This window comes from Anopheles stephensi, chromosome 2, assembly GCF_013141755.1.
Source record: "Anopheles stephensi strain Indian chromosome 2, UCI_ANSTEP_V1.0, whole genome shotgun sequence".
Taxonomy (NCBI): Eukaryota; Metazoa; Arthropoda; class Insecta; order Diptera; family Culicidae; genus Anopheles; species Anopheles stephensi.
Genome location: NC_050202.1, coordinates 34,744,650 through 34,771,637, shown reverse-complemented (window position 1 = coordinate 34,771,637; position 26,988 = coordinate 34,744,650). Strand labels below are relative to the sequence as shown.

Sequence of the window (26,988 nt, the reverse complement as noted above, 5' to 3'; positions counted from 1 at the left end):
CAGCAGCGTGTCTGTATGTTGTAAGTAGGGGTTTTCTTTTATTATTCCTGCTTCTAAATAGTAATACAGTTGGGTTTTGTTTCTTTTTTTTTAGTCGAACGCTATTTTGGCATCCACGCTGTTAAAAGAAGGTGCGTGTAGATCTCGTCTCCTAACGTCCGTATCACCTTCTTCAACGGCCCTCTCGATCGATTGAGTAATTGCTCTATATAGATACACTTATGATGTGCTCTCTTAGGATCGTTCCATCCCGCTTAGTAGTCAAGGATTATAAAATGTTTCTTCACCCTCCACTTCACCTACGCAGGAGCAGCATTTGCCCGTCTCAACAACAATAACTTGCCCACGAAATAGTCGTCACTAGTTATGCTTTGTAAATATTACCTCCAAATATGATTCTTTTATAACTTTTTTTAAATTTAACTGCATTCCTAATACAATTCTGATTTCTGCAGTATGTTTCCATCAACGTACACGTAATTGTTGGATTGTTACTGTGAAAGAAGTTTTAGCACAAAACCGTTCATTCCATTTCTTCTAGTCTTTCTAGCGTGAATCATCAACAGAACAACAAAAAACCCAACCGAATAATAGTAATTTAAAACATGCGCATGATGATGATGATTTACCCCGCACACGCCAAGGCAACATTCATTCCTTTTTTGTTTTAAATCTTTCAATCCTTCTTGGCCACTCGTTTGCACAATTTACGCATAACAATAGATTACAACGTTCACATAAAAAGGATTCGAAACATAGTCCACACTTGAAGGCTACTACTGTTGAGTTATCACGATTCTGGGTAAGTGGGTGCTTAATGCAAAAGCTGCACAGATGAATGCAAGGCGCAATGATGATGTGCTTTTTTTAGGCGTTCGGGACGCGACGGTGCAACCATTTATGGAGGGACGTAATTCTTGCCATCGTTCAATCCACTTTCTATACCTCTCTCTCTCTATCTCTCTCTCTCTCTCTCTCTGATAAATAAACAGCGATAGTTCCCTTACATTCAAATTAATAATTAATTCGTTTCCTTCCTGGTCGCTTGTTTTGCAATGCCTAGGAAGGTGTATAAACTAACAATCTAGCGGCGTTCCACCATTTGTGTTATTTCTTAATTTAGTCAGTTACATAAAAAAAAACATTATATTGCTTGGTTTGCTCCTCTCTACACGTTACAACTACTACACGCCACATCGTCGAATGTTCTACCTACCCTGTTCTGTCTTCTGAATCTTCTCCATCATGTGTGTGTGTGTGAGAGAGAGTGTATAATGTGTTCCATTGATTGTAAAAAGGCTAATGTCATTTACAATAAGGATGCAACCCCAATTGCAACAACAATAGTATCCCTGCACAGTCAGCCAGACAGCTTAGGCAGCCTTCACTTCCAGCAGCTGCGGATAGTTTTCCACCACGTTTAACAGCATCGTGTCGATGTAATGCTTCAGTCGTCGGTTTTCGTCTTCCTTTTCCTGGAATGCCACCTGTAGCTGTAAAAAAGAGTGTAAGAAAAAATACCATTGTCAATATTAAATGAGTAAGCTTTTGTACAGCAGCCCCTATGAGACACTGACACCCGTAAGAAAAGCAGAACAGTGAATTGTATTAAAAATAGCACACTTAACACAGATTAGTTTCCAGACCAGATAACGTGGATAAATAAATGGAATAGATAATCGATCCGATGATAGATCATTGATCGTAGATATTAACACGCGTTTGAACAATACACCAATAGACCCTGATTGGTTTTTGATAGGACAGTTCAAACCAGTAAGCAATTAACTAAGAGATAGTTGTAGTACATCATTCGCCGATAGCTTTGCACAATTTGTCCATAATCAGCAATCGTTTCTTCTATTTAGGTGAAAGTAGCACGGTTTTTTTTATTCATAAAGAACGGCCTGGCCGTATTGCTGAAAGTAACACGGTTATATCTACTGAAACATCTTTTAAAAATAATTATAAAATATTATATTTTTTAATTCTTTTTTAATTTGGTATTCAGATTGTTAACGCAGGACGGACTACCCCGCTACAGGTGAAATCATGTCAAGGAATACCAGAAATGGCAGGTCGAAAGCTTTCGAGGTTGTACTGGCAAAGAAGAAGGAGACTAACATGGTTAATGTAAGATTCTTTTCAAATAGTTACAATCTCTATTACAGTTGTTATATTGAACTAAAGAAATATCATGTTACACGTCTACTTCAAAGTTTTATTTTTGTGTGGATTAAAATACAGTGTTTTCAGCTGATAATATTACTGCATCGATCCTTTTTGTAAGAGCATTACTTGAAATGGTAAATATAGCTAGTTGATATGGGAACGGACAGAGTAATCTATTTCCTTTTATTGTGATGTTACCAGATGATATTGTAATTGTAACCAATGATATTGTACACGGCCTGTCAGCGTTCTGGTAAGTGCGTGACTAACAGGTATAAACGCGGGATGTGAGATTGAGCTGTAAATAAAAAATCGGTTGCGTAAGAATTGTAATTTTACGTAAGGAACCAGTTTTTGGATATTCACTAATTCAGTAAGCGATACTTGTTTATCACTTTTCCATCACAATGAACATAACTTTGTGGCAATTTCACAGCCCACGTTTATACTTGTAGATTATTCACTTAGTCGAGCGCTGGAAGTGTACAATATCATTGGCTGCATTTACAATATCATCTGGTAACCTTCACAATAAAAGGTAATTGATTCGCCCATCATCTGAAGCCATTCCCATGACAACTAATTTTGTTTACCATTTCCTGTAAAGAGCTTACAAAAAGAATCAATGTTACATTATCAAATGAAAACCCCTGTAAGAGTTCCAGTGAAATTTAAATGAAGAAACCCCTCTTATTTGATGTATAGAGTAAGATTAAAAGGAAGAAACCCATCGTTTTTAGTTTATAACAACCATTATACAAGTTTTAATATCATATTAGAATGTTAAATCTGCAGCAAACAATTACACCACAACCAGTCCCAAAGCTACTAAGAAGAGATGTTAGTATTACAAAGGGAAACCAAAACGGTCCGAAAAAAAACCACCGGAGACAATTCGATGTAGTGCCAAATTTGATAAGTAAGAATTCAAGATTCCCAACAATCGCAGAACGTTAGCAGAGGAGCAGGGGAGAGCAAACGAAAAAGAGAAAAGTATACGCCATCACATTACCGTCAAACTAACCTGTGTTAATGACGCTAAAGTGGTCGAATCAACGGTATCCTGTGAAGGGGGCAAAAAGAAGAAGAAGAACAGAAGCGTGACAAAATGGAACGAAACAAACAAGAAGACGGCTGTGTGTGTGTGTGTGTGTGTGGTGGACCTGACCGACGACGTACAACAGACGGATATTCGGTTCCGGTGAGCGAAACGCGACATCGCTAGCAGGATAGCTTGCGGTATGACGCAGGCACACGCTATCCCACCATCACGATGCGGTGATATCTAAACTAATTTAAGCTCTAGGTGATAAGGTTCAAGATGTAACGTGATGCAACATAGAGGAACGAAAACGAAACTCCCCTGAACCATCCTTACTTGACGTAGAAAAGCAAACTTTTCTGTCCCATCCCGTCCCGCTCGAAGCAACTTAATCTGTGAGTGAGATGGTGTTCGCGTCCGGTGCATTACCTGATTCTGGCTCATGGCTTCCAGCTCTTGTGCCAAACTGTTTGAGGTGCCGTTCAGGAGATTGCGACCTTCCTCGATGCTGCGGGTAAGCATCATTGCTTGCAGTTCTTCGTTCGCCTCTTCGAGGGACTTATTCTTCTGACGCAGCTCGTCCATTTCCTGATGCAGCTCCTCCAGTCGGAGCGATTCGGGCGATGTCGTGGGTAGCGCGGGGCCACGCTCGGACCGCAGCCGTTCGCACTCTTTGCCCAGTTCTACCATCAATTCCTCGGCAGCCTGCTTATCTGCTCTATGCCTGCAAATGAAAAAAAAAACAAATCAGCACACAACATTCATCGAAACAGCAGCCCGTTGCAGCAGCATGCTTGCTTATCAGCTAACCCAACAAATCAACCTCACTTACTTTTTCTCTTCCGATCTTGCCTCCACGAGATCCTGCTGCGAGATCATCAGCGAGTCGCGGGCCTTCTCCAGCTTCTCCTCGGTCGCATGCAGATCGGCCGCTTGTTTGTCGCTTTGCAAACGCAATCGCTGAATCTCCTCGCGCAGGCCGGTCACCTCCATCTCCATCGTGCGTATCCGGATCTGGCAGTTTTCATTCTGCAGCTTTGCCTCCCGCTCGACACGGGCCAACAGCTCCCGGTGACGCTTTTGTTCTTCGGCCAATCGTTCTTCCGCTCGTAGCTCAGTCTGCAATAGCGAAGTTAATGGTTAATGCATGGCAAAACAGATTTACAATGCAATGGCCCCGTGCTCGTCGAAACCCTTGCCCGAATGAATGGACGGGAGCTCGCCCTTGGGTGGGGCCATCCGTTTCCGGCCGATCGGTATGACCATTCATGCGACAAACGAGCGCAATCGAGCAGTAGAATGGCTCAAACGGTTTTGGGTAGTTCCCTTCACCACCATACCCATTTACCAGAACGGACGGAAAGAGGCAACCATTGACGGACAATCAATTTTGTTGTTACGCTGTGGCCATTTGTGTAGGGTGAGCAAATGAATAATATATAATAAAAAAAAACTCTACACGCCTATGTCAATGAACTTCAGCAATATCAACACACAATCACTGCAATAACATACGTAACACAAACAATATTATGCTGCCGTGCATTGCAAACGACAAGTGAATCTTACACAACGATCTATGAATATTCAATTTAATTTTGCTCCTCTCCTTTATTAACACGTTTATTAGCAGCAGAAGGCGGCCTCAAGGCGCTGGTATGGTTCATGTTCAAACCCCTCATCGCCGAAAAGGGCTGAGGCGGTGAATTGGTAATCCATAGCTTTATTTAATTTTCTCTGATGGGCAGCAGTTAAGCATTTTTACCTATTATGAACATTTCTTTCCTTCCTGTGGCTCTTGCTGTTTACTGCTTTCATTACTCTACGTCATTTCCTCCTGCCCATAATTTGATGTTCATTTACATTTGCTTTGAATTTTAATTAAAACATCCACATATCGTTGTTAAACCGAAGTCTTAAGGCAATCAGTGCTGTATTGTGTAAGAAAGATCTCATCTTTAATAGAAGACATATTGCCGAAACAACATTTCCAAACATAACTCAAAATGAATTGAGTTTGAAGATAAAGCATTGAAGATTTTTTAAATTTTGGACGACTCCAACTCCAACCATTTTCACATTAAATCACACTTTAAACTTACCTCTCTCAACTGTTCTTCCAGCATGTGGTAACGAGCCTGAAGAACGGCGTATTCCGTTTTGGTTCTACTCGTCCGATCGTCCACATTGCTCTGGGTGTCTGCCAGATTGGTGACTTGCCGTTGTAGTATTTCAAGCTGCAAATGTATCATAAAACAAACAATGTCGTTAGAGGGAATTAAATTTAGTACTCGAACAACAATGCCCTACTAAACCACACCAAACTGATGATGAATCATTTGCCATTGGATGATGTACGCAAACTCCCAGACCTAATTGCCTGAGGTTGAAGACCTTTACCTAATATGTTGCAAAAATAGCGACTATATTCGCAACCGATAGACGTCATATTTAAGGAGCGTATTTGGCGAACACGGTTGCCAAAAATAACGCAACAATTCTTTCTTTTTTGCTCCAAAATCAGTGCCTTACTGTACGGTGTGACGCTACTTACTTGTTCGTTTAAATTATCACATAGGTCGGTCTTGATTAGGTCGCTCATTTTACTGCTACTGTTGCTCGACTTTAAAATGTACTTATTGCTCAGCTCCGGATTATCGTTGATCAGCTTCAGATTGTTGTTGATTAGGTTATTTTTGGCGTTTTTCTCCTCGATCGTACCCGTGCTGATGAGGTTGTTCGTTTTGTTGTTGAGCATTTTGATGTTGAGTATGCCGCCGCCGCTGCCGCTCACATTACCGTTCGCGGTAAGGCTGTTGTTGTTCAGCTGGTACGGCGGCTCGTGCGCGTTTCCGCTTTGGTTTGGGCTACCGTAATCGTCCAGGAAGAAGCCCGACTGCGGGCCGGACGACGGGAAGTCATTTGGATGCAGGCTGAGGAACGTTTCCTCGTCGATCAGCACCGGCTGATCGGGTGGGATGTACCCGTTTAAGCGTAAATCTTCTAGACTAGATGAAGACGTGCGCGACTGCTTGTCGAGCGACGTGCTGGTGCTGCTGCTACCATTTAGAGCGTTGATCGGCACGACCACGGTGGGACCAACGAACTCAAACTGACCCTGCCACATATCGTAGTCCAGATCCAGACTGTCCGGTTGGCTGGTGGACGACGGTGTCGTTGCCGATGTCGGTGTCGTCGACAGGTAGTCGACTTTCTTCGTGGTAGTCATCATTTTGAGCGGAGAAAGTTTGTCACTAAGTCGGTGCCAATTCATTGGGCTGGCAGCGATCGGTCATTATTTACGCAGTACAATCGCAGCTAAACGGGGCTTCGTGTGGCTTTTTACCGTTTTCGCAAATCATTCACACTGGTAGCACTATTCTAATTAGATATTTTACACATTTGTACGCACACCAACATGGGTTCTGTTTTGAGGATAGTTAACGATCGGAACATCAATTATTCATTTGTCACACGTCTTGTTCGTAATTAGTTTCTCAAAGCAGCAGCTGATAGTGTTGTTTCTGATAGTGCACTACGATACTGTCCATTAGTGTCCCAGCAGGTTGATATGTTATCATCTATCAATCAATAAGCACCCACATTTTCTATCATGTACTCAATATATTGCGCATTTCACTAACAAAAAAATTCTCACCCGTACAATGATCTCTTTCGCAAGTACAAACCCCACCATGGACTGCATTTAGTAATAAAATTAAAGAACCGCCCAAACTTTTATACGCTTCAACATCGAACATAAAATTGATTGTTCCAGCAAGATTTATAATGACACTCCATCATGCATCGCCTGTCTAGCCAGCCGGTCGCTCTGTTGCTCCGTCCACTTCCTTGATTCGTTTCACTTTATCGGAAGCAATTTTGGTGATAAATCAACATTCACTTGACATCCGTTGCTCTCCAATGCACACGCACAGAAATTGGGTTAACGAACTTTCAAAAATATGTTTCATGAAGACCGATTCCGATTTCCCAAGCTCGGAAGAGCTGATGCGCGACGCCAAATTCACATGTTTCTCTACTGTGGTGCTAAATGTTCATGTTTTAGTCATATTTCATATCGTACATCTTTTATATGAATTTGCAAATAAAAAGGAAGCTTTAAAAGGAAGAGCTCATATTTATTTAAACAAATAAACAAAAAAATGACCATGGCCATTTTTCCATTACTCGTGAAAATTTCATTCATTCATTGCATTCGTGACGTTTGAACCTCTTTTCTCCTATCGTGCATACGTATGCGTGTGTTTCGACAATTGTACCCGGTGCCTCAAGCAATTCATTCCAATGGCACAATATGGCCACCACAACATTGCTCGAGTGTTTCATGCGCGTGGCGCAGAGACCTACACATTTCTTAATAATGAATGCATGTTTCGTGCATTATAATTGTGCCCATTACATTGAATTTGTGCGTTTTGATTGATCGATTGGCAAAGATGGGGAATGAAATGTTGAACGATCGAGACGATACACCATTTTTCGCATAGCAACACAAATGTCCAAAGGCAGCAAACACGAAAAATGCAGATAATATTAATTGTTTTATTACAGCATAAAATGCTCGTCCAAGATATCTAACTCCTGAAGTCTAGTACGAAAAACAACCTTGCCTTGAAAGTAGAATCAACCTACCCTCTACCTACAGACAACTGTACCGTGAAATGTTTTATTCGTTCCGTTCGCATAAACAGTTACCATAATCGCCCGTCCAACTCACCCCCAAAATGGAAGTAGACGCATAAAACCCTTGTCAAGCAAGCAACGCAAGCTAGAGCTGCTGCTGCTACGACGACGCTCGACGTTTTCTTGAATGGAAAATCAATTTAACCCGCTCAGTCCGTGGAATTGGCTACAGTCAGGCAGAAAAGCAACCCGCATTGTGCTACACTATTGGATAACAACGGTTGGCGTTTATGCTTCTGTCTGCTTCTGCTGTTGTTGGTGGTGGTGGGAGTTGTTACTACACGCACGGCAAGCGACTAACGACGGTACCACCAACAGTCCCTGATCCCGGGCACAACCGGATATGATGGTATCTTTCTGATGCTCCATCTTTCTTTACAATTTGTATAGCAATGAGAATTTTGAGAAATTTCTATTTTATTACCCTTTAAGTATTAATCCTGACCTTAAAAGCTGTGTTCCATGGAATTTTAATGAGGACATTAGAAGGCGAAAATCGCTTGACATCATGCATTATCATTATGCTTTCGTTGAAGCACTACCGTCTTAGCGACTTGCAGACCCGCAGAAATCAAAACAAAAACCTGACAATCAAGTACTTTAATTTAATATGAATTGGGTCTGATCTACATGCTTCAAAAATTTTTCATAACCGACATTCAATATCGCATTGACAACAAACACATTGGTTTTACTGCAGTCAAGATGAGTTCCTCAACCATAATTCAACCGTAGTAATTAGTTGATCATCATTCATCAAGAGATTATCGAACGATCATTAAAAGATTTACTTTCGCCGACCGCCAACTCCATTGACATTAGGTTCAAACGCTTTCACTTGATGCCTACTTAATTGTAGCATTCATCAAGCATGTTGCATCTGCTTTGATGCCTAATATTAGATGCCGGCATCCATCTCTTGCCCACTGTCCATCGACGACGCTCTTTGGTGCTGCTGCTGTACAGACGGCGACCCGTTTTGCTGTTTTGCTAGCACACACGTTCAAGTACAGTTGTTCAATTTCCGTTAAACAAACCATTGCATTCGTCCGATTCCGTATGAATCCATGTTACGAATGGTTGTGGTACATGCAGTGAAGGTCCCACCCTCCATCGTTTCCACCCTTCGGTAGCATCATGCACCCAGCACGAAGCCCCGTTCATTCGAACGGACGGAACGGAGTTTCATGAATAATAAATCTCGTTTTGATCGTACGTTCGTTGCTAGGGCCGTTCGTTCCTTCTGCTTTTCGTCATGGTTTGGGCCTGCATTTTCAGCTAAACCTTAAATCCATTCACGCAATTTCTTCCCGTTCGAACTGGATAGAAACTAGATCGAGAAACAATGACCCCACGGCTATATGCTTAGCGCTGCGCTGCCCTCGACGGTACCTCACTGCGACCATTATTTTGATCATTGCATTACATCATGCAGGGGCAGGCGAGCCGCAATATACTGCTGGACGATGTCTGGACGAGCTCAATAACGTTGCTCTCGTTTCTTTTCTTCAAAAGAAGTATTCCAAAGTTTAAGGCGATCCCCGATCTAACCATACATAATGCCCGGAACCAATAGCTCTTGTCAATCTGAATTCAAGTTGACGAAGGCATAACGACGACTGTCGAATAGAGAAGCGATAGTTCGCCCTGACACGCTTGCTGTCGGTGTGACGTTCTACAAGAAATACCGTTCGAGTCGAATCTCCATCAACAAAACGATGATAAAAAAAAATACAGGCACGACTTTACATTCTTTCGAACATTGAGGCATAAACAGCAACAGGGTCTCCATACATCACTTCAATTAAAACAAATAGCTTGACGGCACGTGTCGAAAGATACTTCTATCGCCATTTCTGGATGCTTTTTTTCTGTTGAAATCTAACGCCAAACAGTCAACAGCTCCACACTTTGACGACGACACTTCAAAGAAAAACTGAAGCAACTAGTATTTGCAAGAAAATTAAATGTGGCTGGCTGGTTGCGAGTGGAAGGTTGCCCACGCCGTCCATCAACAACGTGTGCAATTCTCGCTCTCCGATTTTGCTTCGAGTGGTCATCGGCCCTTGAGAAAGAAACCTTTTTTTAATAAAGAAAGTCCGTCTTTTAAATGGTACTATTCAGTTTTGGCTGTCTATACAGGGAACCTTGTACGTTGATTAAATCACGATTCGACGAGTCATTGATCAAAGTCAAATTTATTAAAACAGTGTTTCACGCCGCAGCATAGTGGTACCGGAGTCGACCACTAATTGGAAGAAGAGACGACGGATATTAAGTGTGTTTAGATTTGATGTTCATGGATCGAATTATCAACCGATGGTGTCACGATAACCTTGTGTTAATAAATTTTAGATTCATTTCAATTTTTCCCCTTAATTCTTCCTTCCACTGGTATGTATCATTCTCCATGTATCAAGTGGTTAACGCAAGCCCCGGTGGTGATAGTGCCCTGCACGTGATTAAACCAGATTACCATGATAAGTCTATCTAATTCCCTACGATCATTACACTCTTCCGAAAACTTACACGTAGTTCATCAAAGAGAAAGCTTGTGGGAAAGAAAGTCACACAAAGAGCGATTACCTAGCGCCCTTCGCTCCCTAGCGAGAATTATACCGTTTTATACTTTTATGCAAAACACTCGATCAACAAATTATCGACACTTTTTAATGCTTGGCCTACAGTACACCCAGCCCACTTCTTACCGGTGTGCTGTTGTTTCTTCTTTCCTTGAGGTCAATTGAATTGGAGCTTACGCAAAAGTTTGTTATGCAAATGGTGCACGGCACACGATGCAATTGCCCTGGTGCATGCAGCAACAACCTCCTTCAATATATTTGCACGAACAGCACCATCCCAACCAAACGCACGAACAAACGGTTCGAGCAAGCGAGCGTCGTCGTCGTCGTTCCTTCCAACAACACATCCATCACTGGAAGAGCGAACGGTTCGAGCGCGATAAACGAAAGGAAAATTTCCTGCTCGAAAGCAGCAAAAGCAAAGTAAACAGTCGTGCTATGCTTGGCATGCAGGAGATGTAAAGATAGAAGACATATGACCAACACGGTACGGCTGCTGCTGCTACCACCAACGCTACCAACTATCGCCTATACCATGCGAATTGTTATTACTGCGCGGTGCCCCCGCGTTCGCGCTCGCGCTCTGGTGTGATTATAAACTGGTCTTATGAATGCACCGGAAACTGTAGGCGGCGGTCTGTGTCTGTAATACATGAGATTGTGTGCTGGTACGCTAGCAGATGCTCTACAGGGAAACACAGCGTTCACTAAGTTGTGGATGCTAGTAGCAGACAGAGGCCTACAGAATGCACCAGGCGAAATTATTGGCATGAAATCAGTATAAAAACTGTTCCAAAGAGTAGTTAACTGCAACAGACACTCAAGGTCGACAGTCATCAAAATCAAGCACAAGAGTCGATTATTCCATCAAATAATATAAACACGACTCTTTTCTTTGGTACTCGCCGAGCGCCAAGAGGATGGAAATCATCATCAAACACTCTACGGGACCCGGTTAAGCGGGCATGATTATGCAGCGGAAATGGCACAGCATAACACCAGAGATACTACAATACAATGATGCCCATTACATTGATGGTTATGGAGCTCTTCTTTCTTGACTCTTATAGGTTTGATAATATACACTGTATGATATGAAATTCTTCCTGCAGCAAAACTTACGATATCGTCGATCGTCCGCACAGATCATTCGTTCGCACATCCACTTCAATAGAAACATGCGGAAATAGATTTCGACACCGTGGACCGGAACTGAAATTTAATCCCTTGTTGTTGTTTTTTTTGCTTTCCTATCCCTATTCACAGGGCATCAACCAGACAAATGAGACTGTTTCACATCGAACATCACCGTCTATAGTTGAGAGATGCACGCCCCCGTATCATCATGCATCTGATATCTGAAAATGCTTACTGGTGGGCTGAATGTTGCAGCAACATCCGAAACACAATCGACGACGATGGTCGGGTGACAATTTATACACCATCAAGCGAATTCTTCTCACATAGGGCGACGCACCGGCGTAGCTTTTTATGCAACATCGCGGAATAAATGTAAAGCTTAGTCGCCGTAAAAGAAGATAAAACATTCTCCTCGGCGCGGCGCATCAAACAGACGCACATAAATAGCTGGTGACGAGCAGGTTTTAAAAACATACCATTTTTTTTCTTCTTCACCACCGCTGCATACAAAGCAGGAGTGCAGCGACATAACGAGCGTTTCAAACGATTCGCTTACCGATGATTGTGACATCAGCAAATCCCAGGTTTAAGACGACGGCGAGAGTTGGCAAATGGCACCACAGAGACGTTGAACTTCCGCTGAGATCGTGAGACATATTTACCTCACTGAGATGTTTGGTCAACAATAGTAGCATAGATTAATGTTGCATTTCGTTCCAACTTGAGAAAACAAATCTAGCAAAGCTAATGAGAAGGAAACATTTCAAATGTATGAGAATAAAATTTAAATGTGACCCACTTTAATGAAACACTTCTAACAAAAACGACCTCCATTCGGACCTTCCAACTCTTGTGACGTTCTAGACTAATTACAAATAGAGCTCAAACTAAACAACAAGTTGAACTATTTGCATATTTCATACGCCAGCATCAGCATCAGTGGGAACCCAAAGCCTTCGCCAGCTGGTTATGAACAAAGCAACCATCCAGAAGACGAATGATGACATTCATGGGCGAAACATCAGCTGCTCTCTACCGCCACAATATCCAATTCATCTTCCACTGTTGATGCATATAATACTGCAATCAAGGATAGAGATCCTCCCCGTCTGCTGTCTATGCTACCTGGTACTAAGCCAGCTATTACCTAACATCTTGTGTGTCTATGTGCCGAGGCGAAAGGTGCGACACTTCCGTGCCACTGACTGTTGCTGTCTTCTGCTGTTTGTTACACTAACCCAATGCGCCATTAAAACTCCTTACCAGTTACACCGAACATGTCTCGATCGAACAGTGAACAGTGGAGCGGAGAAGAAAAGCGTTGCATAAACCGTATAGCCTCAAGTGTGATTGATCGCTGCACAATGTCTTTCCAAAAGTAAAGCAGGAGGGAAAAGGGTTTAGATTACCCGGCGCAGGCCGTGTTTTCTCTTTCCCCATGAACCCGGCATAACATCAAAGTGTTTCGCTGTCCCCTGTTAAATGTTCACCCCCTGGCCGCAGATGCTGCCAGTGGCAAATGAGCTACGCTAATCCTGCTTGATCTGATCTGACCATTACCTAATCAAAGGCTTGAAATGTGTTTTCCGGTTAAGAAGGTAACATTAGCCAATTGCCTGACCAAGGTGTGGAAAACGAAAGCAGCGTGTGTTCTGTCTCTTCACTGGGCCAACTGTTTATTTTACCGTCGGGACTCAATACGCGCAGTCAGCGATCGTGAGTTAAGAAAGGGAAAGGAAAAGTGTTTATAGTTGCAGTTATTATTTTTAAGACCCTAGCATCCTAACGAACCTAACAGCAGTAATTAGTTCCATTCAACTTGACTATACTAATTGAAAGAATTTTTCGACAGGCCTCAACAATATCAACCGGTGAGCTGTTTCTCACTCGTATTGCACAAGGTTGTACCCGGTGATGCGGCTTCAAGGCAATCGGCCACTATATGAATTGTCCTCGTCCACCAGCAAACCATCAAACGACCTTCGTAATTGTAGACCGAGTTTAATGAACCATGTGGTACAGACAATTCCTTCCCTCTCGGGCTGCCCAAATTTGACCTGAATCAAATGATTTCCAAACTTTCCACTTCATAAAACCCTCGCTCTCCCCCACCCAAAAGAGCCAAACACCGATTTTCCCTCCAAAGGTAGCCATTATTCTCCACCATTCGAAGACCGTGAATATCCTCATCGTGAAGGAGAACGCACGCGGAAACACTTCAATTTCGGGGCGATTTTCGCTTTACACCTCAATCACAGCTCTCTGCATGAGCGATTTGTGTCAGCAGATGTGGTGATGTAGACTTGCGCGGCGCAGGTTACGACGATCAATCGGCGAATCAATCTGCCGGATCTTTCAAAGCTCGCATTTAAACCAGTCAGTGGTAGATCATTTCATTTACATCCCGCCATGCCAATGGGGCAACGGTCCGACGATCTGTTTTTTTTTTTTGCAAATGGGAAAGAAATATATTTTGCCAGCAAACTAAATGCCACCAATCAATGAGATGTCTTTTTTTCTTTGCTGCATTCCAAAATAACCGATCGATTGGAAAGGCGTGCAAATTGACACCCAACGATCGTACAACGCAGGCAGGAAGGATCGATTGAGTACAGTCGTAATTTGAATTTCAATACCGGTACGATGCCGTAAAGTAAGGTTGGTTATTTAATCGTCTGCAGCGGCAGAGGCCTTTCTCGTGCGCTTTCCAGTGTCAGATCATTTACATTTGCGATCACAAGAAATGAAATCTTCACTTCAACTTGAACTAAATATTACATCCATTCACACAGTTCATGTTTCGTTTGCTTAATAAAATAAACAAATGGATCCACTTATTACCACCATTAACGGCTCTGTCCAGAAGAACTAAAGCTATCGGCTAACGAACCTCAAGTCACGACACGCGAAGCTCGTTCCCTACGTCAGAAGCTACCAACGATTCAGGAGCACTAATTGAACTAAATTAGTGCAAGTGAAACGTTGAAGGCCAATTTGAACAAGCTGAAACATGTGCGTGAGTAGTCGTGGTGCACGTATATGCACCGCCCTCCCCAGCAGTATGTAGCGGTAGAATCCGCGTAGCGTAGCGTATTTCCTTCTTCTGGAAAGGCATGCACAGCAGCCCGATGCGAACCAGCATGTAAGAATTTCAAACAGAGCAGAAAGTCTGGCAAACAGGCGTAGGCAACTCCGAAACTCCTGGCCACACGCCAATTGATCAGAATTGACGGAAGAATAGCGGTTGTGCAAATTTGCCCCCCAGACCTGACTGCACAAGAAATTATACTCAGTCAGCTGGACGTACTCGCGCCCATACACTACTACCTACCTCACTTAAGATTCGACTTAAGATAACAGGTATTTGCAGGTAGGCAGGCAGTAAAAAAAAACAAGCGGGAACAGTAAAACTCCCAATGTTCACAGGCCCTTGCACAAGGAGCACCCTTTTATCGCACCACCAAAGGCCGTATATCCTAGCTATCTAGTAACTGCGTCACACGGCCTGCAGTAGTACATACCTCAGCAGGGTATGTTTTATCGGTTGTTTTGGAGCCTTTTTTGCCATGATGTTACCAGCTACCCTCGTGTTTGGTAGCAGGCTGGTAGCGATTAGCGATGCAATTGTTTTACCGCATGTTTAACACACCTTTGCCATGGTCTAGTTACGCGAGTTGGCAGTTGCCGCACCAGAAAACCCAAACTACCCGATTTGGTGTGTGTGTGTGTGTGTGCATGTGCTAAGGAAATGGGTCAGCCAACGGAATTGGTAGGAAATTACTTTCAAGCTTCAATTTCGTTTGCTCCAGGTAAAGCTGCCCAACAAAGATTGGACAAGGGCGTTGCGGATTGTGCTAGCGTAGTTTCGAACATTTTCGGCTTTGTAACACATTAAATGCTAAGCTAGGTACGAATTCACGGAATAGTTGGTGATGTGTTCTCCCTTACTGAAACTTGGCGAGTAATCCACCACACAAAGATCGCAATGTAATGTGCGTTTCCTGTATGATATCTAAGTGCCTATTCCATAAACTTGACAACCTCTATCGTCACTCGTACTTCCTTTCAAGACATCACACGTGCAACTGTAAAAATGAATTTAAATTACTCTTTCTGAGTCTTCCATCAGATAGTCACTAGCTGGATGCGGATTTCTAGGGTGAATGCCTTCACAAAATGAATATATGTATGTGCATAATCAACTGTGCATAGCAACAAACCTAACTAAATTTCTTCTCTAATGTTCTCCTAGCCAACACCCGGCAAACTTTTGTCCATTTTGTGATAGACGAAAGACAATGTCGTAATTTTCTGTAGTATATGGTGGCGCGCTCGGTGCGTTCGAGCCATATGTGTCGAATCGCATTCTTTCACAGCTCTTTTCACATTCATTTCAACCATTGCAAAGACGAACGAACAAAAAATCTACCTTCAAGTTGAAGAATCGTTTTGGTTGGACACGTTTAGTCCGAATGTTCTTTCCGACGCCATTGTTCGTTCCGTACTCTATCGCCAACTAGCGAAACGAAATCTTGGCTACGTTTAATGTAATGGTTTAGTGAACCGACCATGAGTATAAATGGCACCCTCCTCTCGCATATTTCTTTGTCTTAAAAATCCAAATCCAGACACACACACACACATCAGAAACATTATTTGTCAGTTAAGATTTTATCTAGACCTCTGTATGGTTCTTCTTTTAAAATCACAAGCAACTTTAGCAAAAATCTTTTTACTTTCGAATAGCATTAACGACCACTGACAAGAACAAATCGCACAATTTTGCGTTAACTACAGGTCAGTAATGACAATCAAGCGCTAGTATTGGTATTAACATTGGTTACGCATGACGTAAGTGAGCTGAAATTAGCACCGATGTGAAACCGTCGAACGGCGGGCGGACCCCAAGTATCATCATTCGACGCCAAACGCCTAAACACGGCACACACCATCGCGATTATGGACATGGGTAATTACCGACGGAAGAGAGCAGCAGTACACAAACCAGCACACAACAAATGGATGGCTTCTATGTGTTGTTGGGCAGGGAGCAATCCATTTACTTTCAGTCGTGGAAAGAAGACTGTCGCGGATCAAGCCAAATTCCTTGCCCCAAACGCCGGTAAACGTTTCGTCATGCGTGAAGACATTCGTTGCCGCTTTCCTGGAATGACCTTGATCATAAAGTCCGCGAGGTTTAGTTGCGGAAATGGAACGCACCCAGTAACGCTGATAAGATTATCTGCTCAGCCCTGATGTGGACGAGCATGGAGAAAATATATGGTCCTCACACTAAATGACTTGCGCTGCTTGCCTAGCCAAGAAGCTTCGTGTTTCACAAAATGCCTTCAGTAGCGAATGTCTTCCTACCAAACACTTCTTACTACGGTTTTGTGGCGTGTGTTTTCCTGTTGGTACAATCTCTTTTCACCATGGACCCCACTCGAACGAAACGAATTCTTTCATGCTCGATTGACGACCATCAGCCACAGCCATGGTTCTGTTTTGTTTTGTATTGTTTTTTTTTTTCTAGAATTTGCGCACGCCACTACTTAGGCGATCATCCATGACGACCGGTAGCAATCCGGTCCGTCTAACTCCACCACCCTAAAACGAGTAAACTATATGGGAAACGACCATATGATTGTGCTCGGTGGATCTGTTGCTTCCATAACCGTAAAGTTCCCGTTGCTTCGCGCACCCATGGATCCAAATCCCCTCCTCCCATGCATACATCGGAACAGAGGCAATAAAAATATCCAAAGAATCAACAGAAGTACGTTCTCGCACGCAATCGCAGGCAACATTCGTGCCAGAGTATGCTTGATACAACTAGCCACAACTGTTCTATAACGAGCGCCACCAATCTTACTAGTCTTACCGTGCTACATTGTAGGGCGAACAACTCGGGCAAGGCCAAAACTGCTTCCACTGTGGAGTGTGAGAATTGAGAAACCAGTAAAATAATCATTACCAGCGCCAATTAAGGGACGTCAACAACATCACAACGCCCTTTTGCGTTCGACAATTGGTCCATACGGGAAGAATCTAATTCCAGCTCTTGGACGGGCACGCCACTCGCGTGGAAGAGAAACTTCAAATGACAAAAACGAATCGCTAGAAAGCGACCTCCGCCGCACCAATGCAACTCCACCAAATGCACTTCTGTCAATATCTGGCACGTTGGCGTTTTCCCACCGCTTGTATGGGTTTCCACCCTTTCCAGGTGCCCTTCGTCTAGGTCGACCTTTTACTTCCCAGCATGATTCAATTATTCTTTCCCATACTCTACGCTCTCCAGAGCAAACAATATTCTGGTACTTAAGGTCAAAGAAAATGCTTCCAATGTCCAATTACTCCTGCACTACCGTGTCTAAACTGAAGGAAGAGAGTTCATGACATTCTCAAGATCAAATGGAACGAACGAACGGTTGGTTATGGTTTCTCAAGAAGATACAACATTTCTGTTTGCGGGGCGCATCCTGATCGTGTATCGCTTGAGGGACGATCATCCATTCTTTGTCCATTTCCGTGTCCCGCACCGAAACATTCGCCCTTGCACACACACACACACATCTTCAGGCGTGATGCACAATTTCAAGGAAAAGCGTGAACCGGAACCAGTTTTATGATTTCGAAACTGCTCATCGTTTGCCAGATCCAATCGACCGAAGGTAAGTGTGTCATCGGGCGACCTTATCACCACTGTTGGATCCGTTGGCTCTGCGTGCCAACTCGTGAACCGGTGGATAGAGATGCGGTCAGCGCGCACAAATGCTCCTATCATCAATAAACTACGTGTTGCACACACACGCGCGCTCCACAGGGCAGAGGACGTTGAGGCGACCCTTGCTTCTGCGCCGAACATTTGACGGGCAAATCGGAACCCAAAAGTGATTCCTCACTGTTCACAACACTATCAGCTGCTGTTTCATCGCCGCTTTTGTAACCATATAAAATCACATTTTATTTAATGCCGTCGTGGCGCATTTGTTATCACTTTCTTATCTCTCGCACACACTCGCTCCTGACTGACATGCTCCTCATCGAATGGAGCACACACACAGCACAGCACACTACTAACAACACCAACGGCAAAACACTATAACGGAAAATCGCCACTAACGCCGAAGAAAGTATTTCGAAAGGAAAGTAAATCACACTATTCATTGTAAAACACGCGCACACATCAAAAAGACAATCGCTGCAACCCCCCACTAGGCTGGCGGGGTGATTTCGGGGTGCGGTGCGGTGCGAGCATTGGAGAATGGATAGTGGCGAAAAAGAAAAGTGCCATAATTAAGGCTTCGAAACCGAATACATCATCCTTCTTCTCACTTGCATGGTGGTAACGGACGGCGTGTGTGCAGGCCACACGAAAAGAAGATCGCGAGTGGGTTAGCTCCGTGGTAGTGAAAAAGATCCGTAAGAAATGTTTTAATAACACAAAAGCCCCTACAACGCCGTACCGAAATAATTGTGGTAAATAATGCACGAACGCAGGCAGGCAGCTGCACACGAATGAAGCTCGAAATATGCTCTCGCGCCGTCAACGATCACGAAAAACTTTTTTTTTTCTTTTCCTGAACTAATGCCCCACTCGTGTAGATTCACACACACAAACACATCGGCACACACACTCAGACACACAGAGAGGCTCCCAAGTGCATTCACACGAACGCACCGAAATGCACGAAAACGGATCTCTCGGCCAAGTTTGTTGATTTTTGGTTTGCAAACAAGATTTGGACAGGGTACGCTGATAAATAGTTAACAAAAAAATATAAACGGAAAGCTCCGGCACGAAACCCCCAACTGAAAACCTACAGAGCCAACGCACGGTGCGGACGTTTCGCGAGCAACTGACGCATTCGTTCGCGATCAAAACAATGGAGACCGCGCGATCGAGAGCGGCCACAGTAACGCTGCCGCTACTCTCTACTCCGAATCGAGCTCTCTGGTTCGCTCTTTCGCTCCGTGATTTTCTCACCCTTACTTAGTTTACATGGTACACGCAGGCAGGCACATAAAACTCTCCCCTACTAGCATAGAGACCACCACCCATCTGGGAGGAAACAAAAAACAAACGCGAGCGAACATATTGTGGGGTAGTTCTCTCCGGCATAACATACATGAGCTAATGAAAGCAAATCTTAATAAACAGTCGCACCGTCCACATTGCATTTTTATTTTTTCTCACTAGGGCGGAATAGGAATACTGCTAAGATAACGCTTCCACAACAGCATCATCAATACGTGTTGAATATAAAACAAACACAAAACAAATGTACATATTTAAACGACTCACCAACGAGTCACCGAAAATACACAGCACACAGCAAGTCAAAGTCAGTGAAGAGGAATCCAAACCCCGCCACCATTTGACCTTCAGTAGTTTTCATTGCCAACAGTTTATTATTATTTATTCAACTGTTCTACTATAAAAATTTACATACCACTCCAACAAGTTTCCTCTTGTCGTTTTTCAAATCGACCCTTCGACCTATCTGACACCGAGCACATCGAACAGCGAAGATGGTACTTCTGCGATCGGCTTCTCAATGTGTGGCGCATCAGCTGTTTAAATCTCTCAACTACGGTGACGTGCAAAAGGTGATTTCAAAATCACTATCGTCGCTAGTAGTTTAGCTAAATTTAGATGCTTTCGGTCGGGTGGCATACAGATTCGTAGATTAGAAAACTGGCTCACAGAGTCACAGGGTGTGTGCAACCTGCATGAGTTAGCTGCTGCAGCATGCAAAGCAGAGACATGCAACGAACAACCCTGATCGAAATATGGCGTGTGGGATTATAGTTTACATTTTTACGACCGAAGTACGCCTATTCGTAAATATATAAATTAAGTTGCGGAACACTAATTTTAATGCTAATTTATGTGATGAATAATTGGCTATTTTACTGGTGCGTTTGGAGGAGGTTTCTTGAAGCAGGGACGTACCGAGTCATTATCAATTTGAGTAGGTTTCGGAGCAAAACTAAGGCAGAGTTCTGTACGAAATCTTGAACAAAGAACATTGTATTTAAGAATTCAAGCATATAAGACGTTTCAAGCTCAGTTACTCATGTTACAAGACATGAAACATATCACGAGCATTAGATAGCGCATAACAGCTGCATTCAATTTGTTTTCATTCAGCTGCTTCCTTGGTCAACTGTGTGGCAAGCGTCTTCTACATCACTGCTTCGCCATCCGTGGTGATCCCTCCAACACCATAGTTGATAAGTGATTCAATACAGCCAAACATCATGTGTGATTCATTGAGCCACAACCCAACGAAAGACCACCAGCAGAAAAAAAAACATCGCTTAAGTGGTGAATCTCTTTTATTCACAGTAAAAATGTCAAAGATCACCACATACTGTTATCAATTTAGATCGCGTAGCGAACAACATTTTTTTTGCCAAGTGTTAGTAAATGAATAGCACTATTTTGCCGCATGATCTCATCATGTCGACAGATGCCATTCGCCAATATGGAGTGTGTGCAGCGGCAAGCAGCCATATTGCTCAACGCTCTACTAAGACAATTGTACCATGGCAGCCAGCCATGGCGCAGGTCATGTCGGTCCAAGCCGAACAACAAACGAGATGGATACAATTCTCATTCTACGCGTGGGTAATCATTTTTCAAGCACCAAGATTCACTTCCCACTAGGAATAAAAAATAAACTCTGCTCTAACGCATACATCTTCGAGCCTGCTGCACATCACACATTCGCTACTCGCGGTGACATTGTTTCGCGCAACAGCATTCATTTACCCGCAAGCCGTAGGAGATCCGCTATTCAAATTGTGCTTCAGGATCAGTAGGAGGTTCGCAACCAGCACAACCGACAGACAACTGCTCGGTTTTGCAATCATTTTACTCGAAGCGGGAAGGCGTCCACTAACGTTGCTGTTGTTATTCAATCCAAATGTTTTGTTACACCCCCCTGGGTGTAAAAGCAGTGCGACACATCTTGAATAAGCGTCTTGACCAAGGCGCTATCAAGTCATATAAACTAATTTCACTGCGAAATTAAGGGTGTCTGCGACAAGCGATTCTGGCACTGTAATTAGTTTGCTAAGTGTTTTCCGTTCTGTTTAACGATTGGGCTGCCGAGAAACCATAATGGAGTCTTCGCCGTGTACGTGCACTTTTGTACCATGTGCAAAACTTATGATCTTTAAATTATTCCTTTGCTGTTCCAAAAAAAGAATATTGCTATGTCTCACAAACTATATAGACTATCGTCTATTTTGCCTGAACCATTGCTACATGGACTTGTACGTTAGTGTCCCAATCGTCAAACCTAATTGACGAAGCAGTAGCATTTCTTTAATCTGTTTATTCATTGCTGTTCCCCTTGTTTATTCATGAGTAACGGCCAATCCGGCTATTGCCTGCCACCTAATGCGTAAAGAATGCAAAAAGCGAGATCCAAGATCTCCCTTCCCAGATGTTCTGGAGCAAACCCATAAACTGTCTAACAACCCAGCATCTTTCGACTGCGGCTCATAATTTCCGAAACCGTTGAACAAAAAATTACCCCGCATTTAGCAAACTATCTAGTTGGAAATAGCTTGCGAAAATGATATCAAATGTTTGCAACTACTGTGACAAGATTGTTCATAGCTCATCGTGAAATTAGGCGTTAAAATGAATTAATTTTGCTTCCCCCCCTAAAATAGACCACCTAGGGGGATGAACACTCGGACGAACGCGCTTAAAAGTAGAATGATTTAAGTTGAACAACTTTGGAATTGCATGCCCCGGCAGTTGCGCGTCATCCAACAATATATACCGCAGTGCCATGATCAGCGACGAAATCGACCGTTTGTCTTTGGAAATTTCCCAACCATTTTCTTCCCATGCTGCTTAACGCAGCGCAGGTAATATGAATCTGGGCTTTTTGTTTGTCGCATAAATATCCCATTTAGCCCAAATCGGCATCCATTAGCACAGTTATCTGTATTTTTTACATAAGAATAATCGGTGTAAAGAATTCAAATGTTCGAATCTTTACAATTACAGCTTTTGTTTAAATTTTACTTTCTTTGTTTGGTTAACTTTTATGATCTAGTTTTAATAAAATCTTGGTAAGTTAAGAACAAAAATCTAGCCACAAAAAGTAGTCTTTGCTAAGGTAAACATAACCTAAATAACCTCTCTGTTTTCTCGTAGGGTCCATTGCCAATGCCATACGAGCATGATCTCGTTTTGCTGAGTAACACAGCTGATGCGTAGTGTGGAGCGCAACATTCTAAATTTAAATCTGCGCTGTAAAATTATAATGCTGAATGGCAGTACACTTTTCACTATGACTCGTGTGAATCTACTGGGTAAAATGGATGACAAATTTTGCAACTGTTATTACACTGTCTGCACAGCAAAAATTCACATCTGAACTAGAAGTTCAGTAGTCCAATGCAAGATATATGTATGTCTACAGCTACTCGAGACCTTGAGGAAGCTGGCGAACAAATCATCTTCAGGCGGTACACAATTTTAACGTAAGCAAACTGCACCAAAAATAGATCACGTTTCGCACTCTAACGCATACCCTGCCGGCACTTCTTGTACGGTAGGATGATGATATCACCACTTCAACATTCCCAGAAATGTGTGCGTTAGTAATGAATTGGAAGGGCCGCCACAAACTAAACAGCCATACGATTCCGGTGGGCTGTAGAATTTTCAAACCACTCATATAACATTGACCTCAGCAGGAAAACACATTCATCCACAGTTACAAATTAATGTGATGGGTCGATTTCAAAATATGTTAAACATTTGCATCTGTATCATAAATAAAAGCATCTCTCTTTCTCGATAAAAAAGAAACACGATGAGAATAAAAACAAACGCAGCAAAAAAAACATCGAACAACTATCGCGATCTTCATCTTTTATCAGGGGCGTATTTTCAACCATTAGTTACTCCGACAAATATCATGTTTATTCAGTGAAACCTAGATTTCATCGGAAAGTTGCCGACAGTATTGACAGTCATTCCCTGAATTGAGCAATTTTCTCACTCTGGTACATCTGCTCTAATCTTAATAGACCATTGTTAGATGTGAGCCGCAGCACCAACGCCCCTGGCTGTCTGTAGCGCACATTTAAGAAATAGGGTCATTCGCCACTTCACTGTTACTTTTCCTCCAAATACGTTTTCAAGTGTCACAATAACACTCACGGCAATTTTTCAGTTTTCACCCGGTTTGCTAGAAGACTAACAATTATTCACTGTTTCTGCGTGAAGGTTGTAGTACGGTAGTGTACCCGTATCGAAAGATTTTACTTTAGCGGTTAGCAGGGAATGTAACTGCGTAGGTCGTATTAACTTTAAGCAAGGAATACACGAGACATTTTTCTATTTCTATAGTTTTTGCCAAAAATTTGAGTTAAACTAACTTTAAAGACTGATTATTTAAAAGAATTTGTTTATGCTTTTTTTTACAGTTCCAAAAATAATGGATATTAATGTGATGCAAATGAAACATAAAATTCATAAACAGCAAATTTGCGTCTCCTGAACAAAATTTTCTCTTTGATTTTCCTTTACCATCAATACTCGCCACTGGAGCGCACAAAGAGACACATTTTCCGCATCATTTAATCGATCCGTTATATTGTGAACGAATAAGCGCACAGAGGCAAGCAAAAAGGGAATGCCATCATTATGTCGAGGAATGTCCCAAATGTTCTTTCAAGCACTAATACCTTTCTCCTTCTGTTTGTAGTGTGTTCCACAACTCTTCAGTATGATAATAAAACATCTCAAATTACAATGTCAACGATTATCTTACCATTAGCTCTTGTTTTTAAATTATATAAGTGCATGTTAAAGGTTGTTACAGAATTTATGTTTAAATTTTACCCCCTTTTACTATTCGTCATCTTTTTTTTCATACATATGGTCCTGTTTCTTAGAATGGCATGATTCATCATTTTTGGTATTTGGCAAAATATTGTACGTGAAACAACATCTCAACTTAAGCTGACTTAAATCTTTATGCAAGGAGGACTTGGATGAGCCTTAAATCGGGATGAAAATGGCCAAGGAATTTTGGACAGTCATAACACGTGGTACAATACTAAGCCATCGTAAAATTTAAATTAATAATGGTAAAGTATTATCATTCCAAATCATACATACCTTATGGTTTATATCTTGTACATCTTCCAAACTGACATCGCTGTACATGTCTTCGGCCGTATCACAGTTGGAGCTTCTGCCGGACGAGTTAAAGCTCGACGATCTATAAAGATGACTAAAGTTGCAATAAATGTGAGTCAACATTATACCATCACCTGCTATAAAGCTACACGAGCCATTCAGTGCTTTAAGCTTGCTATAAAGCTCATGCTAAGGGTCGAAGCTTTCAGTCAGGCTCGACACCGAACTGCCGGATTATGGCAGCTTTTCGAGCACTTTTGCTATTTGGTGTTAGCAATTTTCTTAGCAGATCGAATTTCAAATATACAAGTAGAAAGGTATTTTACAATTTTATCATCCATTTTAGGCATGTTGCACACCAAATAAATAATACTATTATTTTTTTAAATTAAATTGATCATTAAACTAAAGCTCCGATACAATTATTATGACCACGACAAGGGGAAAATATGTGACCAGTTCCATGCTAAAACAACGACTTTTTATGAATGTGACGAATTAAGTGACTGTTACAAATACATGATACATGCGCATTTACCTCTTCTTTTTTATGAAGGGAATAGAAAAACAACTCTTTGTTGAGCACTCTCTACAATATCAAATTACGAAAATGTTTAAATGAAGTCTTTGTTCATCTTCAAGGCGTGACTCACTTTTTGGTGCCTTGTTTTTTGGAGGTCTAAAATAAAAGTATCGTCACCTGGAATCCTTAGTTCTTAGATTAAAAAAAGGAAAAATAAATATCATGCATTGGATAGAATGGCACACATAGCTTTTTTGCAAAGATTTAATAAGTATACATTAAATTACTTTAAAACTTACTTTGCTAAGGCATTGGATCCCAGCTGCCGTTTGCCAGAACTGCTGAAATTACAAGAAAAAGAATTGTTTTTTAGTAAAAATGATACTAATTTCTTGTAAAACAAGTAGCATATTCGCGCTTTCAGCAACACGACAAACAATAACAACATTCATACACGACAGATTAAAAATAATATTTAAATTTTCTAATTTTTAGTGCCCTAGAATGTTTATTTTTTCCGGACTTTTTCCAAAAGTTACATATAAATTCTGCAAGAGGCAGAAATTAAAAATTAAATTACAAATTTTCAAATGTCTATTTACTTTACTACAAGTTTATTTGAAAATAAACACAAAAATTGATAAAAATCTTATTCAAATGAATTATTTAGCTTTTTTATCCATAATAACCAAAGCTAGGCAATCAAAGCCGTGTCACTGTTATCGCAGTAAGAATTTTATTATTACCGACAGTCTAGCTCTTCAAAATAAAATTTAGCAAACTTATTGATTACAAAGCATGAGGGGATAGGGTTGGAGGATATCGCCAATTGTTTTCCATGTGTTGACCCCCGCCGGAACGTTGGTAATGAAAGCAAGGTAGAGCAATAAAATCATTAATATAAACTTGCTGCTGGCTGATAACGAAGTCTGATTTAACATGCATACTGATATGACGTAACTGTACGTTAAGGAGTTTCCAAGTACGAAACTAAGCCGATGCAATTACATATATTAATCAGGCAATAATATATAAGCAGTTCCTTACTTATAAGAATTTATTGTGTTCTATTATTGAGTTAATTAATAATGTAATAGCAATATGGCCAGGCTGTCCTTCACGAATAAAATTTAAAACGCACAGTAAGTCAAATTATTTTTCATTATATTTTTGACAGTGTAATGGCAACGATGCGTCAGCTAATGACATCAATTAGCTTTCTCACTGTCTCTCTTTCTATCTTTCTTTTTACCATATCTATTGCTTTCTTGAAACAGATGCTACTCATCGCTAGACCGATCTAAAACATGGATGATAGAAAAAAGCAAAAAAGTTGATAATGGGTCTAACTTTAAATGTACAAATGATTACCAAATGTTTTACTACCGAATGGTAGCCATTTTACTTTGATACATACGTCTTACGAATTCAGTTACGATAAGACGCAGACCCTGTTTCGTGCTCATACAGGTGTACTGTACCGTTGACGTACACGTAAGTGCCGATAAAAAGAACCTGGTACAATACGATACATCCGTACATTTATTTCACAGCAATGCTACCATGAATTTCTTCTGGTAAACGATACCACAAAAGAAATATTTGTTGTTACTTTAAAGCTTCGATCGTTTATTTAAAG

General features: G+C 41.8%; 1 protein-coding gene across 36 annotated transcripts in view; it reads right to left on the bottom strand.

Moving 5' to 3' along the window:
- Positions 1 to 12: 12 nt before the first annotated feature.
- Positions 13 to 26,988, bottom strand: part of LOC118503717 (rab11 family-interacting protein 4B) — a 49,081-nt gene continuing 22,105 nt past the window's right edge. For 7 of the 36 annotated variants that reach the window (XM_036037294.1, XM_036037293.1, XM_036037305.1 and 4 more), the window contains 7 exons: positions 25,649 to 25,690; positions 24,806 to 24,920; positions 5,317 to 5,451; positions 4,047 to 4,333; positions 3,644 to 3,938; positions 3,197 to 3,235; positions 13 to 1,493 (listed from right to left, as the gene is read on the bottom strand). In XM_036037294.1, the coding sequence (XP_035893187.1) occupies positions 1,374 to 1,493; positions 3,197 to 3,235; positions 3,644 to 3,938; positions 4,047 to 4,333; positions 5,317 to 5,451; positions 24,806 to 24,920; positions 25,649 to 25,690 (1,033 nt within the window). In that variant the 3' untranslated portion in view covers positions 13 to 1,373. The other 29 variants (XM_036037299.1, XM_036037307.1, XM_036037319.1 and 26 more) reach the window with 21 other exon arrangements.